At 45.5% G+C, this 17664-nt stretch overlaps 1 protein-coding gene across 1 annotated transcript in view; it reads left to right on the top strand.

Moving 5' to 3' along the window:
- Window positions 1-17664, top strand: part of TRANK1 (tetratricopeptide repeat and ankyrin repeat containing 1) — a 222299-nt gene that overhangs the window by 154768 nt on the left and 49867 nt on the right. The window contains exons 16-18 of the mRNA XM_030205498.1: window positions 1094-1237; window positions 16198-16354; window positions 17099-17187. Coding sequence (XP_030061358.1) covers window positions 1094-1237; window positions 16198-16354; window positions 17099-17187 — 390 coding nt within the window. The remainder of the gene's footprint in view (window positions 1-1093; window positions 1238-16197; window positions 16355-17098; window positions 17188-17664) is intronic.

The following is a 17664-nucleotide window of genomic DNA, read 5'->3' as shown; positions in this document are numbered from 1 at the left end:
AAACAGGTTTCCATTCTCCCCGATGCAGCTGCTGCCATCTTGATACACCCAAACCAATGTAATTGATAGGGTGACAAGCTCCTTCTACTGGCTTCAGGCCAGACAATGGGCCAAGCATGTTCCTGCCGTTTCCTTTTAATCAAACCCTTGTTTAGGCGTGCACTCTTTTACCATATCAGTGCCTATGTGTGCCAAGTGATGCGTGTAATTTATAGCATTCTATTAACGATGGTCATAATTTATAGTATTCTATAAATGACATGCATAACTGGGAGACACACCCATGGCCCATCCATACTCTGCCAATATGTCCTCCCCCCTTGCAGTTAGGCCCAATGGCACTACCTTAGAATAGTGCCTAGTGGATCTAGGCACCTTTCAATCAGTGGTGGTCTGTTCAAGTGGGACATTATATGTATTTATTTTGTTTAATGTTTCTCCAGATATCTTTTTATTCCTGAGAGGCAAAGAATTTCACATTTTATTTCTTTATTGCGGGGGGGGGGGGGGGGTAGTAAGAGGGGTTGCAGAGCTGCCAAACCTAGAGTCTCATGTGCATCTTTTAGATCACCCAATATGCTTCATTGACCCTTTCACCTTTTTGGTCATTGTTCAAGCACAGCTCATATCAGCAGTGACCAAACTCCATTACTTTCTGAAAGCTTGATGTCTGTGAAATGAAATCTGGTCTCATTCCACATTAAAAGAGAAAACAGAATCATGATTTGGGAACTAATTGACTCTGTTGGCAGGCTCAGCAGGGATACAGAAGATTGCACAGTCCTAGAGACTGGTTTACATTCTCACACTTTTCAGGTGATCCCTTCAGACCACAGTTGGAGGTGTACTGGCAGAGGAAGTACGGAGGAAATTGCCACTTCCACTTGCCACTGCCAGTGCTATGTATCATGGGGGAATTCTGGTTTCTAGTTTTCTGAATCAAGCACATTTCAAAAGCACTCAATTAGTCAAAGAATGAATGTCCCTGGTACTAGGTAAAATGCAAACTGAGAATATACACATGTTCACTGGATTGATAATGTACTGTAGATGTAAATAGCCATATGGCTTACACACTATATTATTATTTTAGGCTGGCAAAGAATGGAGAGTAATTTCATCATTTGTCCCTCCACATGAATCAAGCGAAGAGTGCAAACCTGTCATTGAGGTTCCCTTAGAGAAAAACCCAGCTCCGCACAACAGACCTTTGACACTCAACGCAGACATGCTCAAGGTAATAATTTATGTATTTTACTGAGCATTATAGTGTGACAGAAGTTGAGCATTAAGAGTGCTTATAAAAGTTTCTGATACTAAAATATTACAAGATAAATTTGAGTTGTGCTAGTGTGGAGAATGCAACAAGTTGACCCCTTGTCACTAAACTTGGGCTCCATGTTAGCCAGGTTCAAAAGGGGAGATGGAATATAGGCTGTGGCCAAGGACTGTCATGGCTTGGCTGAGTAGGGAGAGAGAGACTCCAGGCTTTATGACCTAATAGAGTCCAGTTTTAATTGAGCAGGAAGCCCAAAAAGGACCAGTGTACCAGTTGCCATATCGTTCTCAGCCATGTACAAGTCTTAATGCTGTTGCCAAAAAACAGAATTGGTTGTAAAAACAAAATTTCCTTATCATCCTACTAGAGAAGCAAAGACCAAGTGGTTTTAGACCTCCCTACCAGCGGATGGTGGAAGCAGAAAACACAGCTTTGTAGTGACATCATCTCTGCCTGTAAGAGACTATGCAACTAGGAAACTCTGTCTTCAGCAGATCATGGTACATGCTAGTCTGGTGAAGCAGGATTGTCTCCTTGGGCCTACTAAGCGTTGAGGTGGAACATCTCCTAATCCTTCTCCCATAGCACCAGCTTGATGGCCATCTCCCCTGGTGATGGTTCCAAGGGTACCAATCTATGGACTTTGTTCCCTGATGGAGCAGACACTGAGGGGCATAATTGAACGTGAACGCCTATCTCCATGGACGTCTATGTCCGAAAATGGGTCCATGAAGAGGCGGGACAGACTGTATTTTCGAAAAAATGGACGTTTTTCAGCTGGACGTTTGTTTTTTTTAGCGATAATGGAAACTTAAAACACCCAGCTCAAAAACGTCCTAATCCGAGCCATTTAGTCATGGGAGGGGCCACGATTCGTAGTACACTCGCCCCCCCTGACATGCCAGGATACCAACTGGGCACCCTAGAGGTCAGTGCGGTGGACTTCAGACAACGCTCCCACATGCATAGCTCCCTTACCACGGGTGCTGAGCACCCAACCCCCCTCCCCCAAAACCCACTACCCACAAATGTACAACACTACCATAGCTCTTAGGGGTGAAGGGGGCACCTACATGTGGGTACAGTGGGTTTTGGAGGCCTCCCATTTACCAGCACAAGTGTTATAGGTAGGGGGGATGGGCCTGGGTCCACCTGGCTGAAGTGCACTGCGGTACCCACTAAAAGTGCTCCAGGGACCTGCATACACGCAGGCCTCTAGGACTTGTTGCTGCTATATAACATTGGCACACCAGTTGACACCTGAAGACTAATCTCTCTGAAAATGTCCTTTATTGGAATAAGCACGCTTACAGTTAACTGCAGATCAGAGGTTGTGCCCCACTGGCAACGAGTCTCCCTGGTACTGAGATGAGCAGTTGGTCCGAGCTGGCAGAATGGTGTACAATGCCCTCTTTCAGCCACATTCAAGGTAAGAACTAAGTTCTGTAACATGGCTAACACGTGAAAGGGATCTAAAACTGGCTTACAAAAATGGCCACTACCTCATGGACTACTGGAAACAAAACAGGGCACACTCTGACCCAGTAAGCAGGAGGAAAAGCACCATGGGAGTAGAGCCTACCAACTACCAACATCGTGAGCATTTGCCACAAGCTAGTGGAATCACGGAGCCCAATACCCTACACCCACCACAATGCAAGTGCGCATAACAGAAAAGGTGTCACACTCACCCGAGAGCCACATCAGAACCAGAGAAAGGCTGTCACAGGATAGAACACATTCTGCTGTCATGGAGGTGGGTACGGCATTTGAGGCTGGCATACAGGCTGGAAAAAAAGTGTTTAAAGTGGGGGTTTTTTGTTGGGAGGGGGTTAGTGACCACTGGGGGAGTCCGGGGAGGTCAGCCCCGATTCCCTCCAGTGGGCATCTGGTCAGTTGGGGCACTTTTTTGGGACCTGTTTGTGGAAAAAAAAGGGTCCAAAAAAAGTGACCCAAAATCGTAGTAAAAACGCCTTTTTTTTCGATTATCAGCTAAAGACGCCCATCTCTCCTCTGCCGATAACCACGCCCCAGTTCCGCCTCCGACACGCCCCCGTCAACTTTACCCGTTTCCGCGACGGATTGCAGTTGGAAACGCTCAAAATTGGCTTTCGATTATACCAATTTGGGCGCCCATGGGAGAAACACGCCCATCTCCCGATGTGGGTCGCAATATAGGCGTTTTTCTCTTTCGATTATAAGCAGGACTGTCTTCCATGGCAGCTGTCTAAGGACTGCTTCCCTAGTTGAGTTCCAGAGGTGATATTGTCCTCTTGTTCTGGGCTGTGGATTGGTTATGTACCCATTCTTTCTGGGACTAGGTTGATCAGGGAAATGGGAGGGGGTTGAAGAGCAAGTTATTCAGCCTTTGAGCTGTGGCAGAGGAACTGTGGAGCTTTCACCACTGTGCCTCAATGTGAGTGTGATTATGAGTTTGTCCTGCCTTCTTCCATTGTTTTGCTGTCAGCGATAAAGCTAGAAACAAAAGAAAAAAAATGGTAGAATCATTGAGGAAGAGGGCTTGCAGCTGCAGTGGCACCTTGCCAGCTTCAGTACTGTGAAGGAGGGAAGGTCGAGGCCCAATCGAGTGTGCCAAGTTCTAGTTATGTGGGCTGAGTCCAGGCAGAATTTCGGGTGGCTCAAAGCAGAGCCAGTGCTGTGTGGGCAGCAGTGGGAGACAGAGCCACGTCAGTATTTGAGTGTGCCTCAAATGTGATCAGGGAAAGGAGATCTTAGTGCCAGCACTATTGAGATGTCAGGCTCACAGTCTCTCTGGTGTAGGAAACAGCTGGGGCAGGGAGAGCTTTGTACCTCCATTGATAGAGCTTTGAGGCAGTTAAGTGAATAACATGGATATTCCAGTCCTCGGGTCAGGTTGTTGCCCGAGACACAGTCAGTGTCTCCAAGTCCCCCGGTACTAGCAGTAGCGTGTGGGGAGTAATCAGCACAAGGGGCCCTTTGAGCTCGCAGATTCCAAGGTTTTTTCCCTGGAGTTTGTGTTGGTGGTGCACTAGACTTTCTATAGGATGCAGAAGCCTGGTACCTCAGCAGTGTTCCCTCTGGTGGTGCTAACCTTGGCTGAGGCTTCTAGGAAGGAGGGGCTCCAGTTTCGGTGGAAGTCCAGGAGGATGACTCTAGATTGGCAGGTAGACCACCTTTGAGCTTTGTGTCTGATTCTTTGGAAGAGCAGCTGAAGTCCTCTGTTGGGGTGCTTGGAGGAGGGTAGGCTGTCCTTTGGAAGGGTCCTTGGTGCTGTTCCTGCTTCATAAGGAAGAGCATTCTGCCGTTGTTTCCCAGGTCTTTGTGATTCTGCAGATCTTGGAGTCGTCGGGACATGAAGCTATGAAAGGAATTCCCATTTTGGAAGGAGTCCATAAGCTGTGTAAGGTTTTCCTGCTCCACAAGGTACTTTGGACTATGATTCTATCTGAATGAGAATCTTCTGAGATTGGCCTCAAGAATTCAAAAGATCTTGCTAAGACATTACCCTTCTGCCGGCTCCAGATAGAGGTGACCTTTTCCAGGTGCCCAGAGAGAGTCGGTATCACAGTAGCGACAGTTACTCATAGGACTACCATTTCTATGGAGGATATTATCACAAAAAATGATTCCCAGGACTGGAGGATTGAGTCACCTTTGAAGCAGTCTGCCTATCGGGGTGTTTCAGATTGCTATCTGTAGTGGCATCATTGCATATACTGTGTTGCAATTGAGTCAGCAGCTCCATGAGAGTTCAGAAGTCTCCTGCTTGAAATTGGGTGTGGCTTTTCTGGCTGATGAGCAACACCGGAATTGAGGATGACAAACTGACTTCCAACCTGAGAGTGAGTGTTCAAAAGATCTTTATTGGATAGCACCAGAAATTTTTTTTTTTTTTTTAACAATTTCAGGAAAGTACCCCTACAGACTTGGGAGAGTCCAAGCCTCAAAAGTTGCCAGAAGTTACCTATGTGGAGCTTCCAAGTGCCATGCTTGCTTTAGAGAGACCATAAGAACATAAGCATTGCCATTCTGGGACAGACTGAAGGTCCATCAAGCCCAGTATCCTGTTTCCAACAGTGGCCAGTCCAGGTCACAAGTACCAGGCGAGATCTCAAACAGTACAATACATTTTTTATGCTGCTTATCCTAAAAATAAGCAGTGGATTTTCCCCAAGTCCATCTTAATAACAGCTTATGGACTTTTCTTTTAGGAAGTTATCCAAACCTTTTTTTAAACCCCACATACTCTGGCAACAAATTCCAGAGTTTAATTCCACATTGAGTGAAGAAATATTTTCTCCAATTTGTTTTAAATTTACTATTTTGTAGCTTCATTTCATGCCTCCTAGTCCTAGTATTTTTGGAAAGAGTAAACAAACAATTCACGTTTTTTTTTTAAATTTTTAGAAGTCTTTATTGAAGTATGGAATACAGAACAAAAAGAAAATACGTTCAATTCAACTCAGCTCGTATCAATACAAGCTACAATAAATGTTTCACCAATGGCAGTCTTGAAAAGATACTGAAATTCTGTGTCCACTTAAATTTAGATCAAATTACACTTCAAAACATTTTTGATTTTATTATTAACCCTACCCCCCCCCCCCCTTAACCTACCCCTCCCGAGCCTTGTTCCCTTCATCAAACACTTGCATTCAAAAAAGGTTTCCAGGCTTTTTCCCACTTTGGCAAGATTTTATGTTTAATCGCTGTCAATCTCTCCATCTCACAAATATATTTCACTTTCGTAATCCAGGACACCAATGAGGGGACCCGCACCACTTTCCACTGCTGAGCCAAATTCATGCGGGCAGCGTGCAAAGACCCCCTCACCAGAACCCACTGATCAGCCGTAAGACCAGCTGGCCTCCGGCCCAGGATGAAAATCAAAGGATGCCACTGCACTGCCCTTCCCGTCCAGACCTGAATTCGCGCCTGCACACTTTTCCAATATGCCTGCGCTTTAGGGCAGGTCCACCAGATGTGGCCCATAGTTCCTACTCCTCCACACTGTCTCCAACAGTCCTTTCAAACATGGTTGTACATACGATGCAGCCTTAGCGGGGTAAGATACCATCTATAAAATATTTTAATGGCATTCTCCTTTACGGCTACGGCCCGGGAGGAGCGCAAGATAGTCCTCTCAAGCCTAAGCCAGTCTGCCTCCGGTAATGTGAAATTTAACTCCTGTTCCCACCGCCGCCTGTGCAATGTGTATGGCTTAATCTGTGTGCCCACTAGCTCATACAAGTGAGTAATCATACCCCGCATGGGCCTTGAATTTACACACACCTCCTCCAGAGGGTGTACCTCTCTTTTCATGCATTCTAAATAGCTTGGTCCCTGCAGAAAATGCTGTAATTGTATGTATGCATATCTGTTCTCGGGCCTGAGTCTGTAGTCTTCTATCAGTCTGTCAAATGATATCATGTCTGCACCCACATGTAACTGCCCGCACATATCTAACCCCAATTCAGCCCACCTGCAAAACGTGGTATTCCCCACTCCCGGGCTAAAGCTTGGATTATCTACTATGGGCGCCAACCCAGATACCACAGGCTGGTGGCCCTCAAACATACGATCCCAATAGTGGAATGTAGCTTGAACGGTCGGTGGGAACTTTTCCACCTGTCCTCTATGTTTACTCGGAAGCCACATTAAATGCCCTAATGTTCGAGTCCCAACCAATGCTTGTTCAATGTTCACCCATATTTTGTGATCTTCCTTTCGGAACCACTCCACCGCTGCTCTCGACTGTGCAGTGCAGTAATAACCATATAGGTTGGGCACTGCTAGGCCCCCATCCCTTTTATTTTTATATAAGAAAACTCGTGGCAAACGCGGTCTTTTGTTGTTCCAGATAAATCTGACCAGACTATCCTGTAACCTCGACAAAAAGGTTCTTGGGAGTCTAAGTGGTGTAACCTGGAACAAGTACAACAGCCGAGGCAAAATATTCATTTTAAGGGCAGCTATTCTCCCCATCTAAGATAAGCTCATTGGCATCCATCTCTCCAGATCCCGCCTTATTTCTTTCTGAAGGCCCGGGTAATTAGCGTCAAACAACGCCGACAAGTTATTCGGAATCTGCACCCCCAGATACCTTAGTTCCCGTTCCTCCCATTTAAAAGTAAAGGATGTTTTCAATGATTCTAACATGGCCTCTGGCACACCCACAGCTAGCCCAATCGACTTACTTGCGTTAAGTTTGTATCCTGACACTCGAGTATATCTCTCTATCTCTCGCATCACATTGGGTAGGGATATCAGGGGTTTGGTTAGTGACAATAGTACGTCGTCCGCTAATAATGCAATTTTGTATTCCCGTCCTCCCACGCTGACACCCGCTATGTCTACATTCTCCCGTATGGCCTCCGCCAGAGGCTCCATCGCCAGTGCAAATAGAGGGGACAAAGGGCATCCCTGCCGTGTACCACGTTCCAGTTTGAAGGCCTCTGAGTTCCCCCCGTTAACTCGTACACACACCCTTGGGGAAGTATAAAACGCCCGAATCCAAGTTCTGTAAAACTGTCCAATCCCTACTCTCTGCAGAACCTTGTCCAGATAGCCCCAGTGGACCCTATCGAATGCCTTTTCAGCATCTAGTCCTAACAGCACCATCGGGCTAGCTTTCTTTTGTGCTTGCAACACCAGGTCCAGCGTTCTACGAATATTGTCTCCTGCCTTTTAGCCACGAAACCAACTTGGTCCGGGTGGATCAAGCATGGTAACACCCTTCCCAGTCGATTCACTAGTACCTTTGCTAATATTTTGACATCCGCGTTAAGTATTGAAATTGGTCTATACGCTGCACAGTCAGTTTTATCTTTGCTTGGCTTCGGTATGACTGCCACCCATGCCTCCATCATGGTCTTAGGGAGAGGAAAGCCCTCTCTCACCGAATGAATGACCAGCGCAAGGTATGGGGCCAACATTCCCCCAAATGGTTTTAAAAACTCATTGGTAAATCCGTCAAGACCTGGTACCTTCCCAGTTGGCAGATCTTTGATAACCTGAAGCACTTCAGCCACCTGCACAGGAGCTTCTAAATCACTCTTTTGTTGTTCTGTCAGTCCCCTTAGTCCCCTATCATTCAGGTAGTCCTCAATTTCACCTGTCTGTACAGCGGCATCCTCTGAATACAAAGATTCGTAATATTGTGCAAATCTTTCCCTAATCTGTGTTGAGGTATGTAACATAGTTCCCTTATCATCCTTCACTCTCAGAATGTGTCTATCTGCTCTCATCTTTCTTAATTTATTAGCCAATAACCTCCCAGGTTTATTTGTGGACTCATAGTACACCTGTTTCAAACGTGCATGTACAAATTTCAAGCTTTCCTCACGTATATCTACTATCTCCATTCTCAGCGCTTGGAGCCTTCGATAATCAGACACAGAGCCAGAGGCCCTGTATCCGGTCTCCAAGGCCCCCAATCTCTCCATGCAGTGGGCCAGCCGTTCCTTACGTATTCTATTCTTCTGGCTAGCACACTTTACAAAATATCCCCTAGCCACCGCCTTAAAGGTGTCCCACACTACGTCCAAGGCCGGCCCTGAGTCCATGTTATGCATAAAATACTCTTGCAATAGCGCTATAAATTTAGCCACAACTGCTGGGTCTTGCAGAAGAGAGTTATTAAGTGTCCATCGTTTATCTGTCGTCTCTTCTCTCAAAGAGGGGAGGTCAGCCCACGTCGGCGTGTGGTCTGAAATAGTAATATGGCCTATGTGGGAATCCCCTCCCCCCTCCGAGAGAGTCTTATCAACAAATATATAATCCAATCTTGAGTAAGACTGATGCACCTGGGAATAATAAGTATAATCTCTCCTTCTAGGGTGTCCCACTCTCCACACATCATATAACCCCATCTCCTCTACAAAGATCTTCAGGGATTGAGATATCTTCCAATCGTTTGGAGCTGGAGACTTTGACCTGTCTAATCCAGGTTGCATGGTGTACATAAGTACATAAGTACATAAGTAGTGCCATACTGGGAAAGACCAAAGGTCCATCTAGCCCAGCATCCTGTCACCGACAGTGGCCAATCCAGGTCAAGGGCACCTGGCACGCTCCCTAAACGTAAAAACATTCCAGACAAGTTATACCTAAAAATGCGGAATTTTTCCAAGTCCATTTAATAGCGGTCTATGGACTTGTCCTTTAGGAATCTATCTAACCCCTTTTTAAACTCCGTCAAGCTAACCGCCCGTACCACGTTCTCCGGCAACGAATTCCAGAGTCTAATTACACGTTGGGTGAAGAAAAATTTTCTCCGATTCGTTTTAAATTTACCACACTGTAGCTTCAACTCATGCCCTCTAGTCCTAGTATTTTTGGATAGCGTGAACAGTCGCTTCACATCCACCCGATCCATTCCACTCATTATTTTATACACTTCTATCATATCTCCCCTCAGCCGTCTCTTCTCCAAGCTGAAAAGCCCTAGCCTTCTCAGCCTCTCTTCATAGGAAAGTCGTCCCATCCCCACTATCATTTTCGTCGCCCTTCGCTGTACCTTTTCCAATTCTACTATATCTTTTTTGAGATACGGAGACCAGTACTGAACACAATACTCCAGGTGCGGTCGCACCATGGAGCGATACAACGGCCTTATAACATCCGCACACCTGGACTCCATACCCTTCCTAATAACACCCAACATTCTATTCGCTTTCCTAGCCGCAGCAGCACACTGAGCAGAAGGTTTCAGCGTATCATCGACGACGACACCCAGATCCCTTTCTTGATCCGTAACTCCTAACGTGGAACCTTGCAAGATGTAGCTATAATTCGGGTTCCTCTTACCCACATGCATCACTTTGCACTTGTCAACATTGAACTTCATCTGCCACTTGCACGCCCATTCTCCCAGTCTCGCAAGGTCCTCCTGTAATCGTTCACATTCCTCCTGCGACTTGACGACCCTGAATAATTTTGTGTCATCGGCGAATTTAATTACCTCACTAGTTATTCCCATCTCTAGGTCATTTATAAATACATTAAAATCTCCAGCCACCAGCAACTTCCCTCTGGTAAAATCCTGCAGGTCTCTACGGAGTTGCCCAAAAAAGCGCTCTTGTCTCTCGTTCGGAGCATACACGTTAACTAGAGTTAACGTCCTGCTCCAAAAGGATGTATAAGAAGAGATATGGTCCCTCCGCTTCCCTTCTCACATGTAGTATCTGGGCTTGTACATCCCTATGGAACATAATTGCCACCCCTCTCTTTTTGGCTCCCTTGGCATGAGAGGCAAAGTACACTGTCTGGTATTGTTTAAAGGCCAAACACCTCTCATGTGTTTTTTTAAGAAATGAGTTTCTTGTAGGAATACCACATGTGGATGCATCATACGTAATTCCCTCCCCAAGGCATGTCGTTTATACGGAGAGTTCAGGCCCTTTGCATTATAAGTTAGTAACTTAAAATTAGCCATGGACCTCTGCTTTTACATTGCCTTTTTTTGATGAAAAGTTTATGCGAACCTCATAGTCCACACTCTTATGATCCTCTCCCTCCCCCCTGTTCCCCTCCCAATCTATCCCCTTAACCATGTCCCGCCCTCTCTCTACCCCTTTCCCTCCCCCATCCCTAATCCCCCCCCCCCCTCTATCATTGCCCACCAACTAGCGCTTACTAGCACTACTTGGGAACCAGGAGAAAGAACCCCCCCCCCAGCCGAATTGAAAGTAAGATTGGATTCTATGAACCCCCAGAATATGACACTCGATCCCCCGCACCCCGACCCCCCCTAAATCCCTCTCTTAATCCAACTGCGAGCCTCTCCCCATACTCTTATGCAACCCTTATCATCCCTCCAAATTCAGAATGCCCCCCCATACTTCCCGGTAAGCAGTAACTTAGATAATTCACCCAGACCAGAGCCCAGTCTCTCATGTCTTGTCCACAGTCTTTTTGCTTGTTTTCTCCACTCGTTTCCACTTCTGCATCCGATTCTTGGTAGATGATGCTATACCCACAGGCACAGTATCTGTCGGGGTCAATCCCGCTTCACGCAGGACCTTCCATGCCGCCTCTACCTTTCTGCAGCGGACATTTTCTCCTTTTAACGCAAAGCAAAGAGCGAATGGGAAACCCCATCTGTAGACTATTTTTTCCTTCACCAGGATCTCTATAACCAGTTTCATGGCTCTCCTCTGGGTGAGGGTAAATGTAGATATATCCTGGTAAATCGCCACTCGTGCTCCATTAAACTCCAGAGAAGGGTTCTGGCGCGCCCTCTGCCATATTTGCTCTTTGCTGACATATGAAGTGAATCGGACCACTATGTCTCGTGGCCTGTTGTCTCTGCTTTTACCCAGCGCTCTATGGGCTCTGTCCATGCCCATGGCTGCAGCGTCAAAGCTCTCTCCCATCAGCTGCTCGCATATGGTTCTCACCACCTTCTGGACATCTTCCATATCCTCACTTTCCGGGACTCCCCTGAATCGTAGATTCTGTCTGCGCCCTTGATTCTCAAGGTCATCCATCTGGTACTGTAGCTCCTCCGCCCTTTCGTCCAGCATCCTGTGTCTCCTGTCCACCTCTACATTCTTTCCCTCCTGTTCATCTGCTTTCTCCTCCAGCACCTCCACCCTGCTCCCCAGCTCCCTCAAGTCCGCACTCCGCGCGTCTACATGCTCCAGGATTTCGTCCTTGGATGCACGGATTTCGGTGCGAATTACCTCCAGGCATTTTGTCAGGTCAGCTGGGAGAGCTGGTATCAGGGCAGAGTCGCTGTCGCGGGAACAAGCAGCTTTGGAGTTGGCCATCTGTGAGCCTCGTGGTTTAGGAGAGGCTGGCTGCGTTAGGCCCCGCGCCAACTGCCACGTCGAAAGGCGCTCATTATCTCGCGGGAGGGCAGCGATTTTTTTGCTCATATTGATGGCGAGGTATCTACCGTCACGCCAATGCTGTTTTCGCCCGATATATTGAGGATTAGCGCAGTTACTGCTGTATAAACGGCGAGGGATCATGGAGCAAGAGGATCAAGCGTCCATTCGGCTGCGTGACGTCACTTCCTCCAAACAATTCACGTTTTACCCTTTCCACTCCACTCATTATTTTATAGACCTCTAGTATATCAGACTTCTTTTCCCTAAGCTGAAGAACCCTAACCACTTACTTTAGCCTTTCCTCCTAGGGAAGTTGTCCCATCCCCTTTATCATTTTTGTTGCCCAGGTGTTTCTTCACCATGCAGTCTTCATGCATTTCCTTTCAGGGTCTGTCCCATCTGGGTGCTTTGAAACTGAAGTCTAGCAGGTCCAGAGCTTCTGAGACTTTCCTAGCCACCTAATAAAACGTTTTTGGGTCCCCTCTGAGATGGAACCTGTATGGGGGAGGGGCACCTCTATTGGATCTACCAAGAATGGACCCATATTACCACAGACCAATGAGTCCTGGAGGTCATCTGTAGTTATTCTCTCAAGTAGGCTTCCCCCATGCCCGATGTCTTTGTTACCCCTTTTGCATGTGGGGACAAGAAAGCAGCAATAGAGCTCACTCTTACCAGGCTGTTGGCCTGGTAGGCTTTTGTTCCAGTTGTTGAGGTGGATGGGGAAGTGGCCGCTACTCTGTGCATTTCATAGTCTTGAAGAAGAACAGCTCATTTCATCTTTTACGTCACTTTTCAAGTGCCTCAGTTTCACATGGAGACCCTCTAATCGCAGATCATGGCAGTCAGTAAAAGGGAATTTCTCTCATCTCTCTACCTCTCATAAACCTATTTTCACATCCCCATTTGGCCGGAGGACTAGAGTCATCTTCAATTTCTGCATCCTGTGCAGGCATTTTGAGTTCCAGGTCATTCATGTTTATTTAATATTTGATAAGCTGCCCATTGGTAAATAACCATCTATGTGGTTTACAATAAAATTTTATAAAATATAGAAAAGAACTATTATATTCCAATAAAAAGAAGGCATCCATTCTGCACCTGTGAGAGTCCCCCACTCTGCCAGCCAGCATGCAATTAACAGGCAACCAGGTTAACATTTAAAAAAGAAGTGAGTTTTTAAATCTGTTTTAAATCATGAAATAGATGCTTCCTTACGGAGACCTAATGGAAGGTTGTCCCACAGTGACTTGGCAATGATTGAAAAAAAGAGGAATGTGTACACAAAGCAGGTTTGACAAAATGACACAAGATATCGAAAAAGAATTCAAGGTGTTTCAGAGGAATGGATTTTCTGGACAAGAATAAGGATTTTAAAAGGAATCCTTGCTGATATCGGGAGCCAATATACCTGCCTCAATAGAGGGAGTAACATGATCACGATGAGTAACACCAAAAAGTAATTTTACGGCTGTATTTTGGACAAGTTATAATCGTTTAATGTCCTGTAATTGGAGATCAGAAAAAAGTGAATCATGAATCCAAGTTTTCTATAATAAATGAGTGGATGAGTTTTCTCAGTGCATCAAAGGTCAAGAGAGATGAAACTAAACTGATTTGGTATTCTCCAAAACAGGCTAGCAGAAACAAGGAATTCTGGTTCATGCCTATCATCTGGATGACTGGCTAATTTAAACCAAGTCAAGGCAGGAAGCAGGATCATTGACTTCCAGGATCATGGGGTATCTGGAAAACCTATGCTGGATGGTAAACAATAGGAAAAGCAATATAGCGCCTATCAAGTTTTGGAGCAGCCCAATTCGATACTCAGCTGGGCCACATAGGCCACATTTTTATGACTCGGGTTTTATCAAGCTTCAATCCCAGATCCAAAGCCACCTTTCTTGGAGAGGTCTATCATGATTTTATCCCTAGATGCTGGGTTCTATGGCAGCCATGCTGGAACTGGTCCTTTGGGCCAGGGCTCACATATGTCCATACAGCAAGCATTGCTGCTTCCTGATTCTAAGAATTTTTGGTCTGTCTTCACTGATGGTTCATGCATATCTGAGTTTCTTTTGCTGGCTTAATGAATTGGATCTGGATCCCCCCGGTAGTGTATGCAGGCCTTCGGGGTTGGGAAGTCCACTGTTGTGAGTAGGTAGCTCAGGATCAGTTGTCGGTTAGAGAGATCATGTGTGGTCTGTCAGCAAGCTTGAGGTGAAGGATTTTCAGGTTGGTCATCATGTGGTTTCTTCCCATCCTCAGAGACAAGACAGTTTGAGTCTTTTCTAACAGTACCACTACTGTGACGTGCATCAGCAAGCAGGGAGGGCATCAGTGGCACAGGAAGTGGATATTCTAATGCGCTGGGTGGAGAAGAATCTTGTTGGCTGTCCACATTGCAGGTGGAGAATGTTCAGGCATATTTTCTCAGCCACTCTAGAGAGTGGAAACTGAGTCCAGAGGCCTTCTAGAAGGTAGTGAAATTATGGGCTGTTCACACCATGGCCTTGATGGCCACTTGTCAAAACACAAAGCATACCTGCTTTTTTTTTTTTTTTTTTTTTTCAGTGGAATTGGACATCCATATTTTGGCCCCTCTCTAGTCCACCCAAAACATGTGTTGACCACACCCATTTGCCATAAGGCTATCCTGCAGTTTTAGACGTCCATATCGTGGCATTATAAACTTCAGATTTTGATGTCCATGCAATATGGATGTGCTGGTTTTCAGACATCCAAATTATAAGGGCCTTAATAATCCATGTTAAAAATTTCTGCTATGCATTTTAAAAAATTTATTGTCATGAATGTGTGAAAAAACCCCAGAAAGGAGTCTGAAAATGACCTGAAGTAGAATTGGATTTTTTTCCGTGTACATCCCTGATAAACTGAGATGTTTGTATAGTAAATGTTTGTCCACTGTGTGATTATTGCTTAATTATCTCTATATTACTATCCAGCTTATAATCGAACGAGAATAACGCCCAAGTTCCGACCTAAATCGGGAGATGGGCGTTTATCTCACAAAAACGAATAACGCGGTATAATCAAAAGCCGAATTTGGGTCGCTTTCAACTGCACTCCGTCGCGGATGCGGACAAAGTGGACGGGGGCGTGTCGAAGGCGTGTCGAAGGCGGAACTGGGGCGTGGTTATCGGGCGAACAGAGATGGGCGCCCTTCGCCGATAATGGAACAGTTTTGAGCTAGAATTTAGGACACTTTTCCTGGACCCTGTTTTTTTACGAATAAGGCCCCCAAAAGTGCCCTAAATTACCAGATGACCCCCAGAGGGAGTCGGGGATGACCTCCCCTGACTCCCCCAGTGGTCACTAACCCCCTCCCACCACAACAAATGATGTTTCACAACTTTTTACTTTCACCCTCAAATGTCATACCCTCCTCCCAAGCAGCAGTATGCAGGTCCCTGGAGCAGTTGTTAGGGGGTGCAGTGGACGTCAGGCAGGTGGACCCAGGCCCATCCCCCCCCCCCACCTGTTACAATTGTGCTGCTTAATGCTATTAGTCGTCCAACCCCCCCAAACCCACTGTACCCACATGTAGGTGCCCCCCTTCACCTCTTAGGGCTATAGTAATGATGTAGACTTGTGGGCAGTGGGTTTTGAGGGGGATTTGGGGGGCTCAACACCCAAGGGAAGGGTGCTATGCACCTGGGAGCTCTTTTACCTTTTATTTGGTTTTTGTAAAAGTGCCCCCTAGGGTGCCCGGTTGGTGTCCTGCCATGTGAGGGGGACCAGTGCACTATGAATCCTGGCCCCTCCCACGAACAAATGCCTTGGATTTATTCGTTTTTGAGCTGGGCGATTTCATTTTCCATTATCGCTGAAAAGCAAAAACGCCCAGCTCACACCTTGACGAATAAAACATGGGCGTCTTTTTCTTTTAAAAAATACGATCCGCCCCGCCCCTTCACGGACCCGTTCTCGGAGATAAACGCCCATGGAGATAGGCGTTTCTGTTCCATTATGCCCCTCCATGTGATGTTAAAATGATCCATGAAAACAGAGTAAAAAGCATCTTAGTAGTCCTGCTTATTCTGAGTGAATACTGAAACCTTTTCTCAATTTCCTCTGTAGATGCTGAATGGGGAGCTAAAGCAGCTGTACACAGCCATAACTAGAGCAAGAGTGAACTTGTGGATCTTTGATGAGAACTGTGAGAAACGGGCACCGGCATTTGAATATTTCATTAAAAAGGAATTTGTTAAGGTTGTCCAAACCAATGAAAATGAAGGTAAGGATGTGTTTAAAAATGTGAATCAAAATGCAACATACTGATTTCAGGGTGGTGGTTATTGCTCAAAACTGCCTGAATTCTTGTGGTTTTATATATTTTTATGAATACTTTTCATCTCAGGTTGATTCTTCATTCCTTTTCCTCCTGACTCTGTTGTTCTTCCATTGTTTATAGTGAGCACATTAAATAACACACAGCTCTCTTCTTTTCTTCATTCTTTAAACTTGCTGGGTTGACATTGCCAACAAAGGTAGCAAGTTTAGTTGTAACATCAAGAGCAGTTGAAGTTTAATCAGTGCTTCCATCCCTCACTCTCAAACTGTGTACACTATGACATATATTTGTCTCTTTTGAGGTCCTATCCAGTGACAGAGCTCATAGTATTTGAGCCATTATGCAATCCAAATAAACTGATACATCTTTGTGAGCCAGCATTACTTTTATTCTTCGTCCAAAATCAAGATAATGCAGCTGCACATATTGGTGATGTCATCCAATGGAGAGTTCTCTGGGCATTGGCAGGGTTCTCTCCACCTCCCCAATAAGTTTAATTTCTGCTTGGATTGAATGGATATGCTATAGTTCTCCAAAAAAAAACCAAAAAATATTTTAAAAAAATGTATGGCTTAGAATAGAGCATCTAAGGTCCTCAGAGTAGTCTTTGTGAATTTATGTGTTACTTTTGCAGTTCCTGATACTGTCAAGCAGCTAAGCAGAGTTGCACTTTTATGTCCCTTTCAGATCTGGATGATAGCATGTTTGTGAAAACGTCAACTGCAGAAGAGTGGGTTGCACAAGGAGAATATTATGCTAAGCATCAGTGCTGGAAGGTAAAATGAAGTATTGCATTTATGTTTTGCAAAAGAATTGAATTGGTTTATTTTTGTGGGAGAGGAGAATGCAATTGTTTTTTTTAAGTTCTTTTTATATTTGTGAATTTCACCACTGTAAAACTGCACATGGGACTGGTCCATTACTCAGGCCTATTCCCACCATGCAGGGAACTCAGATTTGGGTTTGCCATGGAAGCGATGCATTCAGGCCTAAGGAGGAAGGGCAGATGAGTGTATCTATTGTAATTGTTACAGCTGACTGAGTGGCACAGAGGGAGCATGCCTTGGTGGAGGTGACCCTCCACAGAGTTGCCAAGCATACTATTTTTACTCCTCTTTGCTCTCCACCTTCAATACCTCCAACTTCATTTAGGGTGGAGTGCAGAGGGAGGGTTCAAGTTGAAGGATGAAAGTGATATGCTACAGATGTGCTTTTTTTCAATTTATTAAAGAATTAAGAAAACAAAAGCTATA

Source organism: Microcaecilia unicolor, chromosome 1 (genome assembly GCF_901765095.1).
Source record: "Microcaecilia unicolor chromosome 1, aMicUni1.1, whole genome shotgun sequence".
Classification (NCBI taxonomy): Eukaryota; Metazoa; Chordata; class Amphibia; order Gymnophiona; family Siphonopidae; genus Microcaecilia; species Microcaecilia unicolor.
This window is presented reverse-complemented; position numbering and strand designations above follow the sequence as displayed.